Below are 18,152 nucleotides of genomic sequence, written 5' to 3'. Positions count from 1 at the left end.
GTGTGTCTTTTGAGTCAACATGAGAGAGACCAAAAGAGATCTCAATGCTTTGCATCGTCCTCAAGTAGACAACACTAAGGACAACAAATAGAAGAATGAGAATAACATATAGAAGAAGTAACAAAAGAGAGGAGGAGAGAATCTGCTATGCTAATGTAACTAGTCTAGCACGTCATCTACCCCCCGATCTTGCTGATCAATGTTTCGGGAAGGCAGGGAACACGCTAGAGGAGGAACATCCAACACAGCAGATGGAGCTATCACAAGATCCAAACAAGGGCTATGTTCATGTTTCGAGCCACGTTGTTCTTGTCTAGGAGCTAGGATAAGTGCTTTAGAAAATTCGTTAGATAAATGGTTATCAATATCAACAAGTTCATATTCACTATCAGAAGCAAGAGGAGTAACATGTTCATCATGATTTTCATCTATATCATCATCAAGATTTATAAAAATAGGATCTTTAACTCGCACAGGATCAAGACCATCATGCATCTTATGTTTAGGAGATTTTGGAGAAAATGGAATAATGCTTGTGGAAGGTGTTTTTGGAGATTGTAAAGTTTGAGAAGCAGCTGCTTGAGCCCTAAGACAACGCTTTCGTCGGCGTTCACGTGCAGAACGGTTTCGTCTAGTCTTAGTAGGAAGTGGAGAAGATTGAGGGGGAGGAATGTTCTCATCCTTATCACTTGGGTGTTTAGGTTGTGGTCTCTTAGGCTGGATAATAGGAGAAGAGGAAGGTCTCTTCTCTCTATAAAAGGACGGAGGAGGAACTGCTCCATATAAAGGAGGAATTTTTGGTTTAGGAAGAAGACCAAGTCCATCATGATGAGGAGGTATAGGTCTACTTTTAGAAGGTTTATTAGACATAGACATAGTCACATCCATAGGGATGGGTTGGGAATCTTCTTGAGGAAAGACATTAGTTTTATCTTTCAAAGGAAGAACTTCCTTCTCAAGAATGATAGGAATATCAAGTTTAGGTGTTCTAGGTTTACTTAGAGATAGGATCATATCTGTTTTCCACTTTTGATAAGATTTGAAAAGATGATCACTTTGCGGTGGAAGAGATTGGAATTGTTTAGGCCAAAAATAATCAATAGGAACACTAGAAGTTATTTCAGCTAGTTTAAAGAGACTATGATTGACAGTAACAACTTCACCATTATGGGGAAATTTTAAACATTTATGAATAGGAGAAGCAATAGCTCTCATGGAAGATAGCCAAGGATAGCCAAGCTTCACACGAAATTGTTCGGATGAAGGAATAATAGCAAAGTTCACATCAAGGGATTTGTTATGGACCTCAATAGGTAATGTAATAGAACCAATTGCAGGAGAAGAAAATGCATCAAATAATTTCACAACCACATCTGTTTTGTCATAGATCACTTGATTCAATTGCAAAGTAAAAAGAAATTCTTTGGTAATAACATTAACCATGCACGAAGGATCAATAAGCACTCCACGGCAAGGTGTATTCTTAACTTTTGCAACTATGTATAAAGGACCATCAGGTGCCCTGATAGTTTCATTAGAATCAAATGTGATGGAAGGTTCTTTAGGGTTTTCTTGCTGCTCTACAAAGCTAATCACATTCGGAGTCATAGACACAAGACCATCAGATGAAAAAGAGGAATCATTAGTCTCAATCGCATTAGAGGTATGAGAAGGTAGTGGATCAGTAAAAATCTGAAGATTTTGGTTAGGAGGAGCTACGGATGTGTTGCCTTTATCATTCACTCCAGAAATAGAAATAGTATTATTATCAATCAAATCTTGAATTTTACCCTTTAAAGAAAAACATTTTTCAGTATCATGCCCAGGTTGACGATGAAATTGACAAAAAGCTTTGTTATCAAAATAAGGTGAATTAATCTTTGCAAGATCAATTTGCCTTATAGGAGGGAGAGTAAGCACATTTTGTTCCAATAGCTTATTCATAATACTATGCAATGATTCATTCAAAGGAGTATACTTTCTTTCTTTCTTGAAAAACTTAGAAATAGGAGGCACACCTGATGCTGCATTCACATTGTTGTTGATGATGTTTTCATTGAATTTGATGGAATCTCTGTTCAGTTTAAACTTTCCAAATGGTTGTTGACTGCTATCACCCTTATCACTCGGAGCCATAGGATGTGATTGTTCCATTTGACTCACAGTCAGTTGATAATTGTGAAGAGTTGCACACAACTGTTGGAAAGAAGTAAACTCAGAAAACAGAAGTTTGTCTCGAATATCTTTTTGTAAATTAGAAATAAAGATTCTTTGAATGTCATTGTCAGGCACTGGAAAAGAAATTTGAGCATACAAATGCTTATATCTACCAATGAAATCAGTCACTTTTTCTTTAACACCTTGTTTACAATGCATTAAATCAATCAAAGTAACTTTAGGACTTATATTGTTTTGAAATTGTTGAATGAAAGCATTTGCAAGTTGTTCAAAAGAAGTAATAGAATAAGAAGGCAACGAGCAATACCATTGTAGGGCTTTATCTCTTAATGTTCTAGTAAACAGTTTTGCAAGCAACCTTTGGTCATAAACAAAATCGGTACATATTGTTTGAAAAGTCTTAACATGTGTTAGAGGATCACCTTTACCATTATAAAGCTCCAAATGCGGGATTTCAACATGTTTAGGAGGGATAGCTCGAACAATGTCAAGAGAAAGTGGGCTCGCAACATCAAATGTGGGCACACTAAACTTAGATTGATTCATAGAGGCAATTTGTTGCTGTAAAGAAGAGACAGTTTGTGCAAGATTGTTAATGGTCGCTTCAGTCGAAGAATTCATATTAGATGTGTTAGATTGAGATGGAGGTGTTATGTTATTGAAAGAAGGTAAAGAGTAAGGTGGCGGGACACTATGATAGTTAGTCATAGGAGAGGATTGGAAAGGAGGAACACTACAAGGAGGAATGGAATGGTTGAATGAATTGCCCCCTTGCGTCATGTTCATATTTGAAGATGTAATAGGAACACTCATTGAAGGAATGAATGAAGAAGTCAGATTAAATGAAGGAAGAGGGTTAATTGAAGAAGAAGGATTGCCCCCATGACTGGTGATCATAGGAGGAATGTCTTGTATAGAAGTAGTCATTATGTTTGATGTAAAAGTAGGTATGCTAGCAATAGAAGTTGTCAAAGGAATAGAATGATTGACTTGAGTGGGAGGTTGTGTATAACCTAAATTTTCAGCACAACTCTTCATAGGCATCACATTCGAATCCACAATGTGTGCAATACCACGCAGAATATCAATTCCATTCTTATCACTTTGAAGCATATGTTTTAGACCCTCAATTAAAGGAAGAGCTTGACTATCAGGGTATTCTTGAGACATCCATTGTCGAAAATCGTCAAATTGGTTATCCAATTTCACAAGTTGTTCTATAGAAAACTCATGGAGAGCTTCTTCATCATTAGGAGGATTAGAGGAATTACCCATGTCCTCGTTAAAAAGGCTATTCAAATTAGGTTCCATCTCCTCAGTAATTAAACCTCGGAAAGACTTAATTCTACGGCTTCGTCTAACGGGAATAGTGTAAGTAGGGCTTATTGTTGTAAAACTCATGCACTAGAGAGGGAGAGAAGATTTTGAATTTTTAGAGGTAGCAAATTTCAGTAAAATCAGCCAATCTTCTAGATTTAGGCTGTTAAATGCAATCACGACAATCTCCCGAAATTTCGAAAAAAATGTCAGGGACCGTGGCGCTCGGAGTGCACACGGTCCTCGCAACTTTTTTTGAAATTTGCAGGGATGAAAGTTATGATGATTTTAGAGCTAATCTGAAAAAATTGAGTGATTTTACGATCTGTAGATAGGCCAAATTAAAGTTGCAATCTCAAAATTGAACCCTACCAAGATTGTCGAAAAATGCAAAATTTGAATTTTGAAAAAAGAGAGGGAAACTAAAATTTTGAATTTTATGATTTTAGAGGGAATACCAAAAGCAATGCAAGTTTTGAATTTTAAAAGTTGACTCAATTTCACGCAAAATTCAATTTTGAAAGTGGAAATCAAAGTTGTTGTAATTAAGCACTTAATTTCAAAAGTCACAAATTGCAAGAATTTGAATAAAGTACTGAAATTTTGAATGAATACTAACACACTTTTCAGATTTAGGACAGTAAGAACACAATTTTGACACAAAATTTCAATTTCAACAATTTTTGAATGATTAGAAGCCTTAAACCAAACAAGAACAAGACCAACTTTGACTGTAATTTTGAAAGTGTTGGAATTGATAAAATCAGCCAAAATTCTGGATTTTAGCAGAAAAATACAGTAAGAACTAACTCCCAAAAATTTCGGAAAAAATGTCAAGGACGATGGCGCTCGGAGTGCACACGGTCCTTGCAACTTTTTTCCAAATTTTCAGGGATGAAAGATATTATGATTTTATTGTGGATTCCAAAGTTACAGCTGATTTGGAGATGTTTTGATCAGTGAAATTGTTGGACAAAGGTTGAATCAAGAGGGTTTCAAAAATTAGGGTTCTGACACTTAACCACTTAATTTTCAAAATTAAAGCACAGATATGAATTGATAATTTGCAATAGAAGGGTAGATCTGAAACAAGCATTAACAATTAAACATTTCACAAGCTCAATTACTAAAAAGAAATTTTAGGGTTTTTATGCAATCAACCTCTAAAATTTTGCAAAAGATCAAACACGGAAATGTAATCAAGGAATCCAATTTTTAGATCTAACCATGAATAATCAGAAAGGATGTTCACGTCGGGTTCACCAAAATGTAAAGCGGAAAATAATCGAACCCTAGTTGCTCTCCCCTCTTCCAACTCCAAGGAGAGAGAAGGGAGGTTACTAGGGTTGACGGTTTTCACTTAGGGGAGACTTTACATTCAAAAGAGGGGTTGAAACTCATAAGATCCAATCCCACACAATGCAAGATTGGATTCTAAATGAGTTTCAAGGGTTAAGATAGCAAGGCTACCCTCTTTTGTAAAGAATGTGCATAGAATGATCAAGCTAGGAATGCATAGAGAGTGAGAAAGATTCGCTTATAAACTGAGATAGGGATATAGGATGAAGCTGCGTACCTGGAATTAGCAGTAAAATGTTGATATGGTGCTGTCCTGCAAATTTGAGCAAAAGTTGACGAGACGATGGCGCCCGGCGTGCACACGGTCCTCCGAAAAATCCGCGAAACGAAGGGGGATCTGTTCGTCTCTGCACAAGGATTCCAGATCTTCAATTTCAGCCGCGTACCTGCAACCTACACACAGAAAAGTGAAGACGATTGGGGGGTTAGGGATTAGGGGTTTGCCCTTAGGTCAAACCCCGGTTTTGGAATTAACCAAGAAATGAGAAATGCTGTAAAATGTCAATGATTGTAATGTAAAACAAGTACTAATACCTTGTTGTAAGGATGTTTGTATCCTTATGTGCGAAGGTATAGATGTTGTTCTATGTTGTAGTATGTGATCTCGTCTTCAATGGTTGAATCCTTGTCTTGAATGCAACACTTAGCCTTGAATGGAGACTTAGAATGATCAATTGCTTGAAGGAATATTTGAATGCTTGAATGCTTGAATGTTTGAATATCGTTTCCATGCTTGTACACATATATCCTTCTTACCAAAATGGGAGAGGAAATGTAGTTTATATACTTGCCAATTAGGGTTAATAGACTGATTTTCCCAACCTTAGGCTGACCAGGAAATGTTATTTTCCAAATTGCAAACAAAAAGACCCGAAGCCTCATAGGAGACTGGGCCCAAAATAGGGCCAGGGACCAGGGCGCTAGGCGCCATGGTCCTGAGGGACCAGGGTGCTTGGCGCCCTGGTCCTGAAGGACCAGGGCACTGGGCGCTCTGGTCCCACCTCCCGGGACAGCAGGGTGCAAGGAGGGATCAGGCAAGGTGCTGGAAAAATGCAGTTTTTGATGTCGTGGACAAGTTTCGGGGTCTCCATTCAGGTTCCGTGTTGCGTCGCCATCGTGAAGACCGAAATGCAGTCGAAATTGCAAGTGTCACAATTTTAGGACGCTACAGTGTGCAATCTTGTATGTAATGACATGCCATTATTCTAGATAGTAGTTTCTATTCTAGGTGGTTATTTTCTCTGCAATATATGTATTTCTTTCTCAACTAATTAATCAATCAATTCAACTAGTCTATTATGTTATTGCTTGCTCATCCTATATTTTCACTAAATTCTTAGCTCATCAATACTAGCCATCTATTATGAGATCTTGACAATTCCTATGCCAAGAAAGGTAAAAATCCATCTAAATTATGGCATGAGGAAGAAATTCCTCGCTTGATGAGTTTCTATGATTTTGGGGACCAAGAGTCTCCTAATTTAAGAGGTATGATCTAAAATAAAAAATCTTGACATGTGAATGAAATATTTTTCTCATTCACTTTCAACTAATAAAGTCAGGAAAAACCTATACAACTTAAAGCAGTTGTCTCATTTGTAGTTTTTTATTATAGTAAAATAGGTTTTGAAGGGACCCCAATACCCTTAACAAAAAAGGATAAAAAGAACCATGAGAAAACCAAACGCAAACTAAAATCTGGCCAACATCTAAGAAAAAGGAAACCAGAGGGTCTACAAACTCAAAAGCCTACTGTAGATTCTTTAACATTTTTATAGTTTCTACATTCTTGCAAATAAATCCTTCATGTTGATGTTTAGAACATCATGCAAAATATGAGCTTGGTCAATCTTACCTTTATCGTGGTTGTATGTTCTAATTAAGGGACCAAGAGAAGGTCCTATACCCATCCCATGTTGATCTACTGCAACATTCTTCCCTTTGTCCTCCCTAATTGTAGAAAGAGTGCTAGAGCTACCTTTTGTCAAACCATCAAGAGTCTGCACCTTTTCATTATGTTGTTTGATACAATCAATACTAATCTACATAGATATTCTACTCACAACCACAATAACACTAAGTTTATCATGTACCTTGGCAATGGTATCTTCTAGATGTCCAATCTTATCCTCATGACCCATCTTCATAGTTTTCACATCCTTGGCCACATTTTGGATAAGAGAAATCATTTTATTAGTGTTGTCCAAAGTAGGGATCCCGTTCAAACTATTCTTCCCCAAATCCACTTTTTCATTAAGGGTATTAACCCTTCCCTTTAAAATTAAGTTGATTTTAGACACCATCCAATTGAAAAGGTTGTTTTGTCCCTTTGTCACATCCTTTCCCACCATCAACATGTCCCATGTCCTTCTTTCTCTATTTCAACAAGGATTGCTATGTGTAATTCCATTCTCTTGGGGGTCCATCTTAGAATCACAGATGTTGGCCTTGTTCCCTACCTTCTCATCCATCATCTTTTTAGCATTCACACTTGGTTTCTCCAAAATCTTCTTAGCATGAGGGGTATTAGTCTTCCTTTTGTCCCCAATCACAAAATGAGACAAATTAGGGCCCTTTTTCTTCTCTTTAGCCATTTTTTACTTTGAAGATTTAGTTCATATACCCTCACTTGAGTTGTCTCATTTGTTGTTTGTTTCATTAGAGAGATCAATATTTCCAAATGCTATCTCTTTCACTTCCAAGTAGATTGTATTCAATGGAAAAAATTTATTATAATTTATTAAATATTAAAATGTTAGTTGAAAACTCAATCATATTTTTACCTTCCTTAGGCACTCGAACAGAGAATCACAAGTTGATTTATAAAACTTTCATGAAGTTGCAAGCATGTCTATAGATGTTGAACTATGTTTACGTGTTTCATAGGCTCATGAAGGTCCATGTAATAATAAAAATGTACCTTGATAGAATGTTGAGATATAGTGACATGAGAATTTTGAATATCACTTTAACTAGAACTTTTTTGGTCCTATAGGGTTTCTCCAAGTGTATATTTGTGTTTAGTGTAATTTTCATGCTTCGTTTCTTTATATTTCTAAATTATTGCATTCATTTTTAAATAGTTAAAAGGTACAAAACATGTATTTCATTTTTTATTTGACTAGTTTTTAGTTCTAGTTGCTAAAGGAGATAGAATCTATACTTAGTGGACCATGAAGTGGAATTCCACTCAAGTTTGTAGACCATGTTTCCTCTACTATCCTCAACAAGAATTCTAAAGGAAACATGGTTCTTAGAACATGTTGTACACTAATTTCTATAATTATATTCTTCTTATCCCTTCGGTGTTCTCTTCTAAACAATAATTAATTAGTTGAAGTGTTCCATGCACAATTATTTTCAAAAGAAGGCTAATCATGATGTTCAATAATTGGTCAACTAACTCTAGTGAATTATATTTCAAAATATAAATACATCAATTTTGATCTATTTTTTGGGTTACTTGAAAATATTTATTTCCTACTAGGAGGAATGGCAAATAAAACCCAAAGTTTTATGATACGAGCTTGTTACCTTTCAATGACCTACCTTTATATTTATGGGTGATTTAGATGTAACTTTCAAATAATCACAAAGCTAAATATAAGTTATTAAGGTAACAATCCATTTTATGTATATTATGTTTCAAATGCATTGAATTATTTAGGAGTGATAAGTAACTCAATTGACCATACTTATAAATAGACACATACATGTTTTTAAAACTCAAATTACTATTAATGATATAATTGATATACTAACATTTTTTAACAATTAATCAAATTCTCTTTGAAACACTATACAAACTAATGAAATCCAACTAATTTTCTTATTAGAAACATTTCTACAAGTATCACAAATAGTCTATGACAATTAACTAAAAGCTTCTATTGAAAAAGACAGCCACTAAGTGCAAATAACCGAGGCCTAAATGTAATGGTCATATGACCATATTTAAACATTTGTACCATAAAATATTATATAAGATCCTACAAATATACATTAGATATATATTTAATCTTATTTACATTAAGATGCATTTTAATATTTTAATGACACTTTCAAATGAACAATCATCGCAAAAACAATTTGCTAGACAGAAAGGTCCACCATCAAATTTACACATCCACGCCAAAAATATTCTATCAAAGTTGACCAACGTGACTTAGCTCGTGCTTCGTCAACTTGACTGTCAGATGCACTTAATCTCTCTCATGCCAACTAATTGATCTATTTCTTCACCATTAATCCTAACCCTTCTGCGTTACAATTTTCATCTGACAATGGTTTTTCCAGAGGCTGAGCTCCCTGTAATAGATATTTCTGTTCTTCAATCAGAGTTAAAAGAAGGTGATCCTGATCTTCAGAGGCTGTGCAATCAAGTAAAAGAAGCTGCCCAACAGTGGGGAGCTTTTCGTGTGGTGAATCATGGAGTCGAACAGGAGCTTCTAAACACTGTGGATTCAGTTTCTCGAGGTCTTTTCAGTCTTCCACCCCAAGTAAAAGAAAGAGCCGTTTGTCTTCCATTTGATGGGTATTCGAAGGGCGTTGGTCTTTCATCTGGCGAGGCCATATGTTTCCCAGCAGTACTGGCTTCTGATTCGATTCAGCAATATGCACAAAAGCTATGGCCCCAAGGAAATCCTGAATTTTGGTATGTTATACAACTTGTTTGATTTTTTAAGGCAATCTGAAATTCATTTCTATCGTTTCAATTAATCAGTATTTTAATTTAAGTTCAATTTTGTTTAATTGGGTATTATTTGTTTTTGGAAAATCATGGAGTGTTTGATAATAGATTTATTCCTTCAATCACCTCTTTTCTCATTCTTGGATATTTCATAGCTTTAGTTTTTATTTATTTGTTTGAATGTTTGGTTAGATAATTATCTTATTATTTAATATTAATTAACAAATAAGATGTTATCGTTTTTTATTAAGGTAAACGGGTTTTACAGGGACCTGAAATCTAGTCAGATAAAAATACAAAAAATTAAATAGTAGCTAACCAGTTCAAAAACAATGAAAAAACAGCCATAGAAATAGGGACCACACTCACACTCACACTCACACAAAAACCACTAACCGAAAAAACTAAAGAAACCACTAAACCAGAGATTGGATCAGCTTTGATTTCTTTTGGATCATACTCGTGTTAACTTCCTTGAGCTCTTCAATGATGATCCTGGAGGTACTAGATTCTCTTGGTTCCTGCTCCTCGTCCTCGTATAAGGGCCAGTAGTGATATGTGATCTCGTACCTTGCAAGTTTGGCTCCTGGATTTTCTTCTTCTATTTGGTATTTGAGGGTGGGATACTAATGACCAACTGAGCTCTTTGGTCCACAATCATCGCATTGACCTTTTTGAGACCCTCAATGCTATTATTCATGGCTTCCCTGGTAATATCAACCAGATTCCCCAAGTTGCCTTTAAGCTCTTCCAAGCTTATTTCAAACTGACCAGTCCTTGTTTCATGATCCATTTTCATGATCTTAACATCTTTTGATACTTTATGTGTCATTCGGATAATTTTGTCAGTTTTTCTTGCCATGGGTGTCTCAGTATAGGTGTCAATAATGCCCTTAATTCCTTCCTTTAGCATGTTGATCTCCTTGCTGACACAAAGAAAGTAATTTTCATGGCTTTTTTAATACAATTATTAAGGAAACTATCAAAATTAGAATCTTTTTGAGTATTCCCCTATTCAACTTTAATGGGGATGTCAAGCTTTATTTCCTTCTCCTTTCCCTTGGCTTCCCCTATTTTTCCTAATTTAGACATTTTCGTACTTGGTTGCCCAGAACCCTGTAAATTGGGGTTTGGAGTTTTATATTTACTGGTAGCCCATCTGGGGTGTTTGTTTCTTCTGCTACTACTAGTGCCAAGTGTAATATTTTCAGGGGGGCCCTCCTCTTGAGAGGGAAAATAGTCTAGATCTTCTGAGACGTTAAGGTCTCGCCAGTCCATAGCCATACCAGACCCCTCTTCCTCCATCCCCATGTCAAACACAATTTGTACATTAGGGTTGGTCAAAGAATTAGGGGTTTTGACAACTAGGGAGGGTTTAACCCCATGATCTTTGGAATATTCCATGATGAGCATGATTAACCCCTCATGCAAGACAAGGTTGTCACTATTTTTGGCGTGATTCGCAAGGCTATTTTGAAGAGAAGATAATAAGTAAAAAAGAAAATAAATTCTTTTGTTATGCCTAAAATGATTCAATATCATAAAGTGGTAAGAGAATATACTGGCATAACTATCGTCAAGTCTAATGTACCTCATTATCACTTCAGCCATATCTGCTCAAAGTGATTGCGGGTCCTTCCTGTTATAACCATTGTTTGCCATCTTTCAGACCTTGTTTCTCTTGCTTTGTTTGTCAAAGAAGGCCAAAATGACTTCTTCCGCCACCTTCCTCTCTATGTAAAACTTATTTCCATCGATCTGCAAGCTAGTTATCACCACAATGAAGGCTTCACCAATTCTAAACTCCGCTCCAAAGTCTGTGAGGATACCTTTCTTCCAACCATTCACAAAATCCTATGGCATTTTTGGGTCATTGCCATAAAGCCTCTTGAATATGACACAAGGCCCCCATTAGTAATCTTTGTTAACAACTCCCTATTCTTTTCCCATTTCTCATAAGAAGTAAGCTCCATTCTATTTTTGTCACCTCCCATAAGCAATCTACCTTTGTAAAATTGGGTGTAAGCACCAATGCCAAACCAGGCAATGAAAAACTAGACATAGAAGAAAGCTCTAGAAACCTTGGTTTTGAAATTCAAACTCAAATCCCATGAAAGATCATTACTCATTTGGCAATGTGTCATCATTAATGTGATATGAGTGGCCAATACATTCGGTGTCATTTCTTGTCAATTCACACAATTGTATCAAGAAAGTTTCCCTTCCCATCCACCACCTTATGTCCATATAATCCACAACAATATTTGCAAGGTGGTTGGATGGCATGTTACCTTCCCGATAAACGTGGGAAATTTTGAATTCGTCCAATTTTGTAATCATGATGTGGCACTCTTGAATTAAGTGCTTGATAGTCCAGCTGGGCTCGGTATGTTTACTCATACATCTAATGATGTTAAGTGAATCTCTCTCAACCCACACTTTTTTGAACCCTTCTTTGATAGCCATGTTTAAACCAGTGTAAGTAGCTTTTGCCTTAGCGTAGTGGTTTGTTTGGGTGCCTAGTGGGAGTGCCACCGTTGAAACAAGAATAAGATGCAATCTGTTATTCATTGTTTTGACTTGTTTTTGAATCATTTTATGCTTCGTAAAATAAAAAGGGTTGTTTTAAAATAAGAGGAGGAATCCTAAGCTTGTCCTAGTAGTAGTCAAACCTCTAGATATGGGCAATTTGTTGTGCACACAACATAAATGTCAAGGTGTAGAATTCAACTTTGTATTCTTTAGAACCAAATATCTCTTGAGCAATTCTTGTTGCCAGTTTACAGATGTTGATTATCTCTATGTTCTTTATACTTACATGTCCATAATTACTCAATTCAGATTTTTTGGCATGTAAACCAAATAGATAGTAGATGGATACCAAAAGGGTTGGATTTGGAGTGTGAGATATAATGATTGAATGTGGTCTACTAGGTCAAGCTAGATAACCTAGTCTATAGTATTGCATGGCCTAGGGATGTGTGCAAATGAATTTAGCTAATAGGTTATGGGTAGGGGTTAATTCATGAACCAAATACATTGATTGAGCGCTTCAACTATATAGAAAGTGTTGTTAAAATATATGATACATACTTTTATCCTTTACATTCCCCCCTACTTTGGCATGCATATTATGAATTTATGAATTATATATGAAAATATAAATGTGTTAATTAAAAATGAATAAGTATGTTAGGATAAAGTATTGGACCTTCAAATGATGCCTCAATAACTTTTAGTATTTACGGAAAGAATTCATTTCTCATTACTGTACACATGATATTAGTTGTTGATATATCAAGTGTTTTTTGTTAAAAGTATGTAATTATTATTCAAAACATGTAATAGCTATGAAACACAACTATAATGAGATGTAAAAGATAGAGAAATATGTCATGAAACATAATGTGAATTTATAAATATTCCCCCCTAAGCATATGCATTGAAAAAGATTTTTTGTTATCTAAGATTTAATGACACATAAGACAATATGAAGTTGATTTAACCAATGTGTATCCTGCTACAAAGTAGATGCACAACAAAAATTAAAACTAGTGTAAATTAAAACATGACACATAAACTAGTGTGTACTTAGAACCAATATGAGCCCACAAAGAATGTGTTTGGAAAAAAGAAAAATATATTATAGATAGTATCATGACACATAAGTTGATGGAGAGCTTGAGTAGAAGTAGCTCCCACAAAGTATGGATAAATTCATATAAATTTATAGAAAATGAAATATTTTTTGGGAAAAAAATTGTTATACACCTTATATAAGAAAATAAATGTTTTAACCTATAAAATAAATATTTATTCATGGTCCATCTTTGGAGATGTGTTTAGTTGCATCAAATACTTATTTGGGTCCACTTGTAAAGTTGTATGCTACTATTGGTTGGATATTTTAGGTATGGGCTAGATATTTATCCAAGGGAAAATGTAAGCAATGGAGGATGGGCTGATAGAAACAAAATCATTTATATGGTAAACAATTACTAACCAAAATCCAAGAGCTATATTTCTTGTCAAAATTAATAATTTGTCATAAATGAATCAAATATATTGGGAGAAAGAAAAAAGTTACATGGAAAAGTACTAAAAGGAGGGAAAAGGTGTGTCAGTATAAAAGAAAATAAATGTTGGTGGATTTGTTTGCCAACATGTACTATGAAAGGTTTCTTTGCATCATCCATGTGTTATTGGGAATAGCTACTGAAGGAAATAATATAGATAAATGCATTTAGTATAGATTAACATTTAGTAAGGTTTATAAGAGATGGGGGATCAACCAGTACAATGAGTAAAAAAATAATCAACTATGAATTCACCCTCCTTATATGTCCATGGTAATGATACATCAATATTAGCCATAATTGTTTGCATGTGAAAATGGACCAAAATATTTATTAGTACTTAGGCCTTTATTATTTTTATTTACAAATTAGGAACTTGTATTTTTTAATTATTACAAAGGAGATATTTCCATTTTTTTATTAGGATTTAATATCTATTTATTATTATTCTCTTTCTTGACAATATCATTGAACATATTTATATTTATCAAAAATTTTGTTAATATTTTATTGGTTTTATATCAATGATGTTTCATTTCCATTTAACTATAATTATTTTAGTTGCATTGGAAAATAACACCCTCACAAGCCTAGCCAAAATAAAAATATAGAGAAGTTAAACTTACTTTTGTTAAGTAGCCTAGATTACTTGTATATTGATTATGAGTCCCATTTTATGCATTTAAGTTGACCTTATCCCCACGTTTGGTCATTAAGATGTATCCTCTATAATTATAGGGTATAGTTTGGGGCATCAACTACTATAATATGAAAGATGAATTCAACAAACAAAATTATTAATTTATTGATTAATTCAAAGTTTTAAATGGTTTAGATTGAGTCCATGTATTATAAGTAGGTTCACTAATATCATATCATGTACATAAATATCAAGACAAACTTGTGTATACATAAGGTCATTTTTGTAGATTTACTAAGCTATATTAAAAAAAAATTACAATATTTTCTAGGATATTAATCAATTAAAAAATTCTAAAATATGTACAAAAAATAAGAAACAAATAATACTTGGGCTTCAAAGGATTGTTAGCATTAAACAATTTAGATAATTCTTTAATTCATGTGAAAGTGTGGCTCCTACAATGCACCATCATGAATGATGAGAGTTATACATCTTTTCAACCAAATATAAAAATGAAATGTTATTATCATCGTTTTAATGTAAATTATATAATTAATATGTGCTTATTGATGTATAATATTATGTTTTACATTCATTTACACCTAATACTTGATGATACTAATCATAATTATTTCACACCATTAATAATAGTATGTCTTATAGACATAGATATCCATGTACCATGTGATGGTACAATCATTATAACCATTATTTTTCTTATGGTAGAATTTATGACCTTCATCTTCATGATGGAAATAATATTTATTCTTGATCATCCTAGGTGTTCATATTGACATTGTTTGCGTCCTATAAGACACACTTTATTGATATTATGATGACTTATATCATTATTACTTATTGCTTGTGATTTCCTCATTTTGAGGGGAAACCCTAGGTGCATCTAATACTTTTCTCCTCTATGTGATTCAATGTTTATATTAAACTATTATTTTTTTATCTTACATGATGCTATATATATTAATGATTACAATATGCTTGACATGGTTACATAATTTTTATCTGGCATATAAGGCTATCCTTATATTGCCAGCTTTGTACACTAGGGGTAACATTGTACATATGTCTTCGTGTCTTGGTGATTATTTCTAGCTTATGTGTCCACATGGTCATACATGACTATATTGCATTCTTTATCATCCTTATGTATTTTTCACTCTTTTCCAGTTCATTACATCATATGAATGCACAACCAATTGTAGGGGGCATATATTTGCATTAATGTTCTTCATAAATCGGATTTTAATGATATTATTATGAGAATTAGGATCATTTTTTGGTTCTAAATAGAGATTTATTACCATATCTAGATGGAGACATTTTATCATTCTTTTTGTGGTTAGATTGAATTTTATATCTAGATAGTGAGCTTTGACACCTTATCTACATAGTTAACAGTCATTTTACATTTTTGCATAGCTAGACCTTTTGAATCTTTTTCACACCATGAAAAACCCCTTACTCTTCCCTTCTCAATTTTTTTACTTTTTTAATGACATTTTTTTTTAGCAAGTTGGAATGAATTCTTATCTCAACATCTATAAGACATGTTATTTTTTGCATTTTTCTCTTAAAGTTGAAGGTTTGAATGATCCACTAATTGTGAAAAAAATAGAGAATAATTTGTTAATTTAATGAAATTCTATTGAGTATTTAAAACATATTTTCTTATCATTTTTTATTACTTGTCTTAATTACATGCATTTGTCTAATATTTCACCCTCACATCAAAGTTGGTGCAAAATGTAATGGTGAAAATACACAATGATTCCCTTTTGCCCTTGTGTTCTTGACCCACATTGATTAGAGTGTCCTAAATGTAATAATTAGTTTACAAGTGACATATTTGTGCAAAAATCTAGCTCATGGCTTCACACATCTTAATCTCATTTATTGTTGGACCCTAGATTCAAATCTCTAATCCTTAAAACCATTTTTCATTGCTTTGGACCAAACCCATAGTTGTGAATTATTCCTAGATCAATTCTATAATTTTATATTTAATTACCAGAATTTTAAAATTTAAAATTAGAAGTTCCACCATGTTAACCATTTCACTAGACATTATGAGCCGACCTACCACACATTTTGTTCATTTGTAGGCTTGGTTGTTGTATTCAAAGACATTTTTTTCATCATTTGAAATCATTTTGAAATGTTAGAACATGAAATAAAATATAGATCCATGAGCTTAACAAATAATCTATTTTCCATTTGTTTTCTTGTGGCATTGTCCTAGGTATGATCCACTCTTGCTTTTGTCTTTGATTTTCACATAGAGACATAAACTTGGTACAACTAGGGTTTTAATTGAGGAGAAAATAATGTTTGCAAATCAATGCCTTCCCTAAAGGTTTTTATATAGACCACTAGTCCTTATAACATTTAGGTCTCAAAATTTTAAGGTTGGACAAGTTTTAGACTATTAACAATCAATGAGATGTGTTGCATGGGTATACAATCACTTTTGTGACCTTGTATATTCAAATTTCCTAGTCAAAGATATAGACTAAAATTTCAAGACATTGATAGATGATTTTCTAACACCTAGATAAAAAACTTCACATTAAATCCAAAACTAAAAGTACATGCATTGAATTTATTTCCTTCCTTTCTTTATTTAAATATTTAATTTTCATTGTATTTTAACATTTAAATTTTATAATATTCTATAATGAATCTAAACTCTATTACTTAAATTAATTATTACTTGATTGAATACAAATATAATAATTTTAATTTTTTGGACATGTTGTGCAGTGATAGCCTAAGAACATACAGTTCCAAGTTAGCTGATCTGACAAATTCCCTAATAAAACTTATCCTTGAAGGTTTGCAACTCAGCAAACATTTTGAGATTGATTTTGTAGAATGTGAAGCTTTGCTTCGTCTCAATTATTTCTCTCTGTGTGAAAAATCAAGTGGCGCTAATGATATTCTTCTCAAGGAGCACACAGATTTGGGTGTGATGACAATTCTATATAATGACCAAGTGGCTGGTCTTGAAATGCGCTCTAAACAAGGTGAATGGTTCACTGTAAAACCTCTTGCTGGATCATTCACTGTCATCATAGCCAGCGCTCTAAAGGTAGAGTGATTCCTAAATCTAGTTTAAACTCAATTCTTTCTTTAGATGAATTATGATATTTTTTTTGGCTACAGATATGGAGTAATGATAGATGTTGGAGTGTGGAGCATCGTGTAGCATATGAGGGGAAGGGGCCTCGTCTTTCTATCGGTTTCTTTTGGAATTTTTTGAAGGAAAAAGAGGTGCGTGTACCAGAGGAGCTCATAGATGAACACTATCCACATCATTATAAAACCTTTCTTTTCAAAGACTATAGAAATGCTCGAGTCCAAGAAGCTCCTCTTGACATTTTTATTTAGAATTTAGTGATTTAAAAAAAAAATTAAAAAAAATTTTAAAAAAAAGAAAAAGAAAAGAAGATAAATGTTGTTTTTAAGTATGAATGGAATGTAAATTTGTTGTTGATTTCTTGTTGAACTATATAATATTTAGTAATAGGTGTCATGTAGTGGTATAGTATTTATTTTTGAAATATTACAATGTTAAAATTCGTATTTATCTTACGATGTTGTATATTTAGAAAGAGAATGATATTAATGAATAAACTACTAGCTATCAATGAGAAAGTGCTTTCTTAGTGTAGTGCCCCTCTCTTATCCATCTTATGTGATTAAATTTGTTAGATATTATGGGCTTGAATGTTTTCTTGATACTCCTTGCTTCATCTTTCATTCTTGATAATTGAAATTATCTTTAATAAAAAATGGACATGTTATGATTGTTATAATTACTATGGTGATGTTAATTCAATGTTCCTAATTAAATATTGAAGTTGGGTTTATG

The 18,152-nt window shown here is 33.6% G+C and overlaps 1 protein-coding gene across 2 annotated transcripts; it reads left to right on the top strand.

Annotated features, from left to right (window-relative positions):
• Window positions 1-9,045: 9,045 nt before the first annotated feature.
• LOC131065002 (2-oxoglutarate-dependent dioxygenase AOP3) lies at window positions 9,046-17,946 on the top strand. Of its 2 annotated transcripts, XM_057999376.2 has the most exons (4): window positions 9,046-9,508; window positions 17,042-17,112; window positions 17,239-17,369; window positions 17,444-17,946. In XM_057999376.2, exons 1-4 carry the CDS (start codon window positions 9,138-9,140, stop codon window positions 17,666-17,668), a joined length of 798 nt encoding a protein of 265 aa, XP_057855359.2. In that variant the 5' UTR covers window positions 9,046-9,137; the 3' UTR covers window positions 17,669-17,946. The 2 variants fall into 2 exon arrangements, with proteins under 2 accessions (XP_057855359.2, XP_057855357.2); XM_057999374.2 differs by having other exon boundaries at window positions 17,042-17,369.
• The last annotated feature ends 206 nt before the right edge of the window (window positions 17,947-18,152 follow it).

This window comes from Cryptomeria japonica, chromosome 6 (genome assembly GCF_030272615.1).
Source record: "Cryptomeria japonica chromosome 6, Sugi_1.0, whole genome shotgun sequence".
Lineage (NCBI taxonomy): Eukaryota > Viridiplantae > Streptophyta > Pinopsida > Cupressales > Cupressaceae > Cryptomeria > Cryptomeria japonica.
Note: the sequence above shows the minus strand (reverse complement) of the source record. Positions and strands in the feature narration are given on the sequence as shown.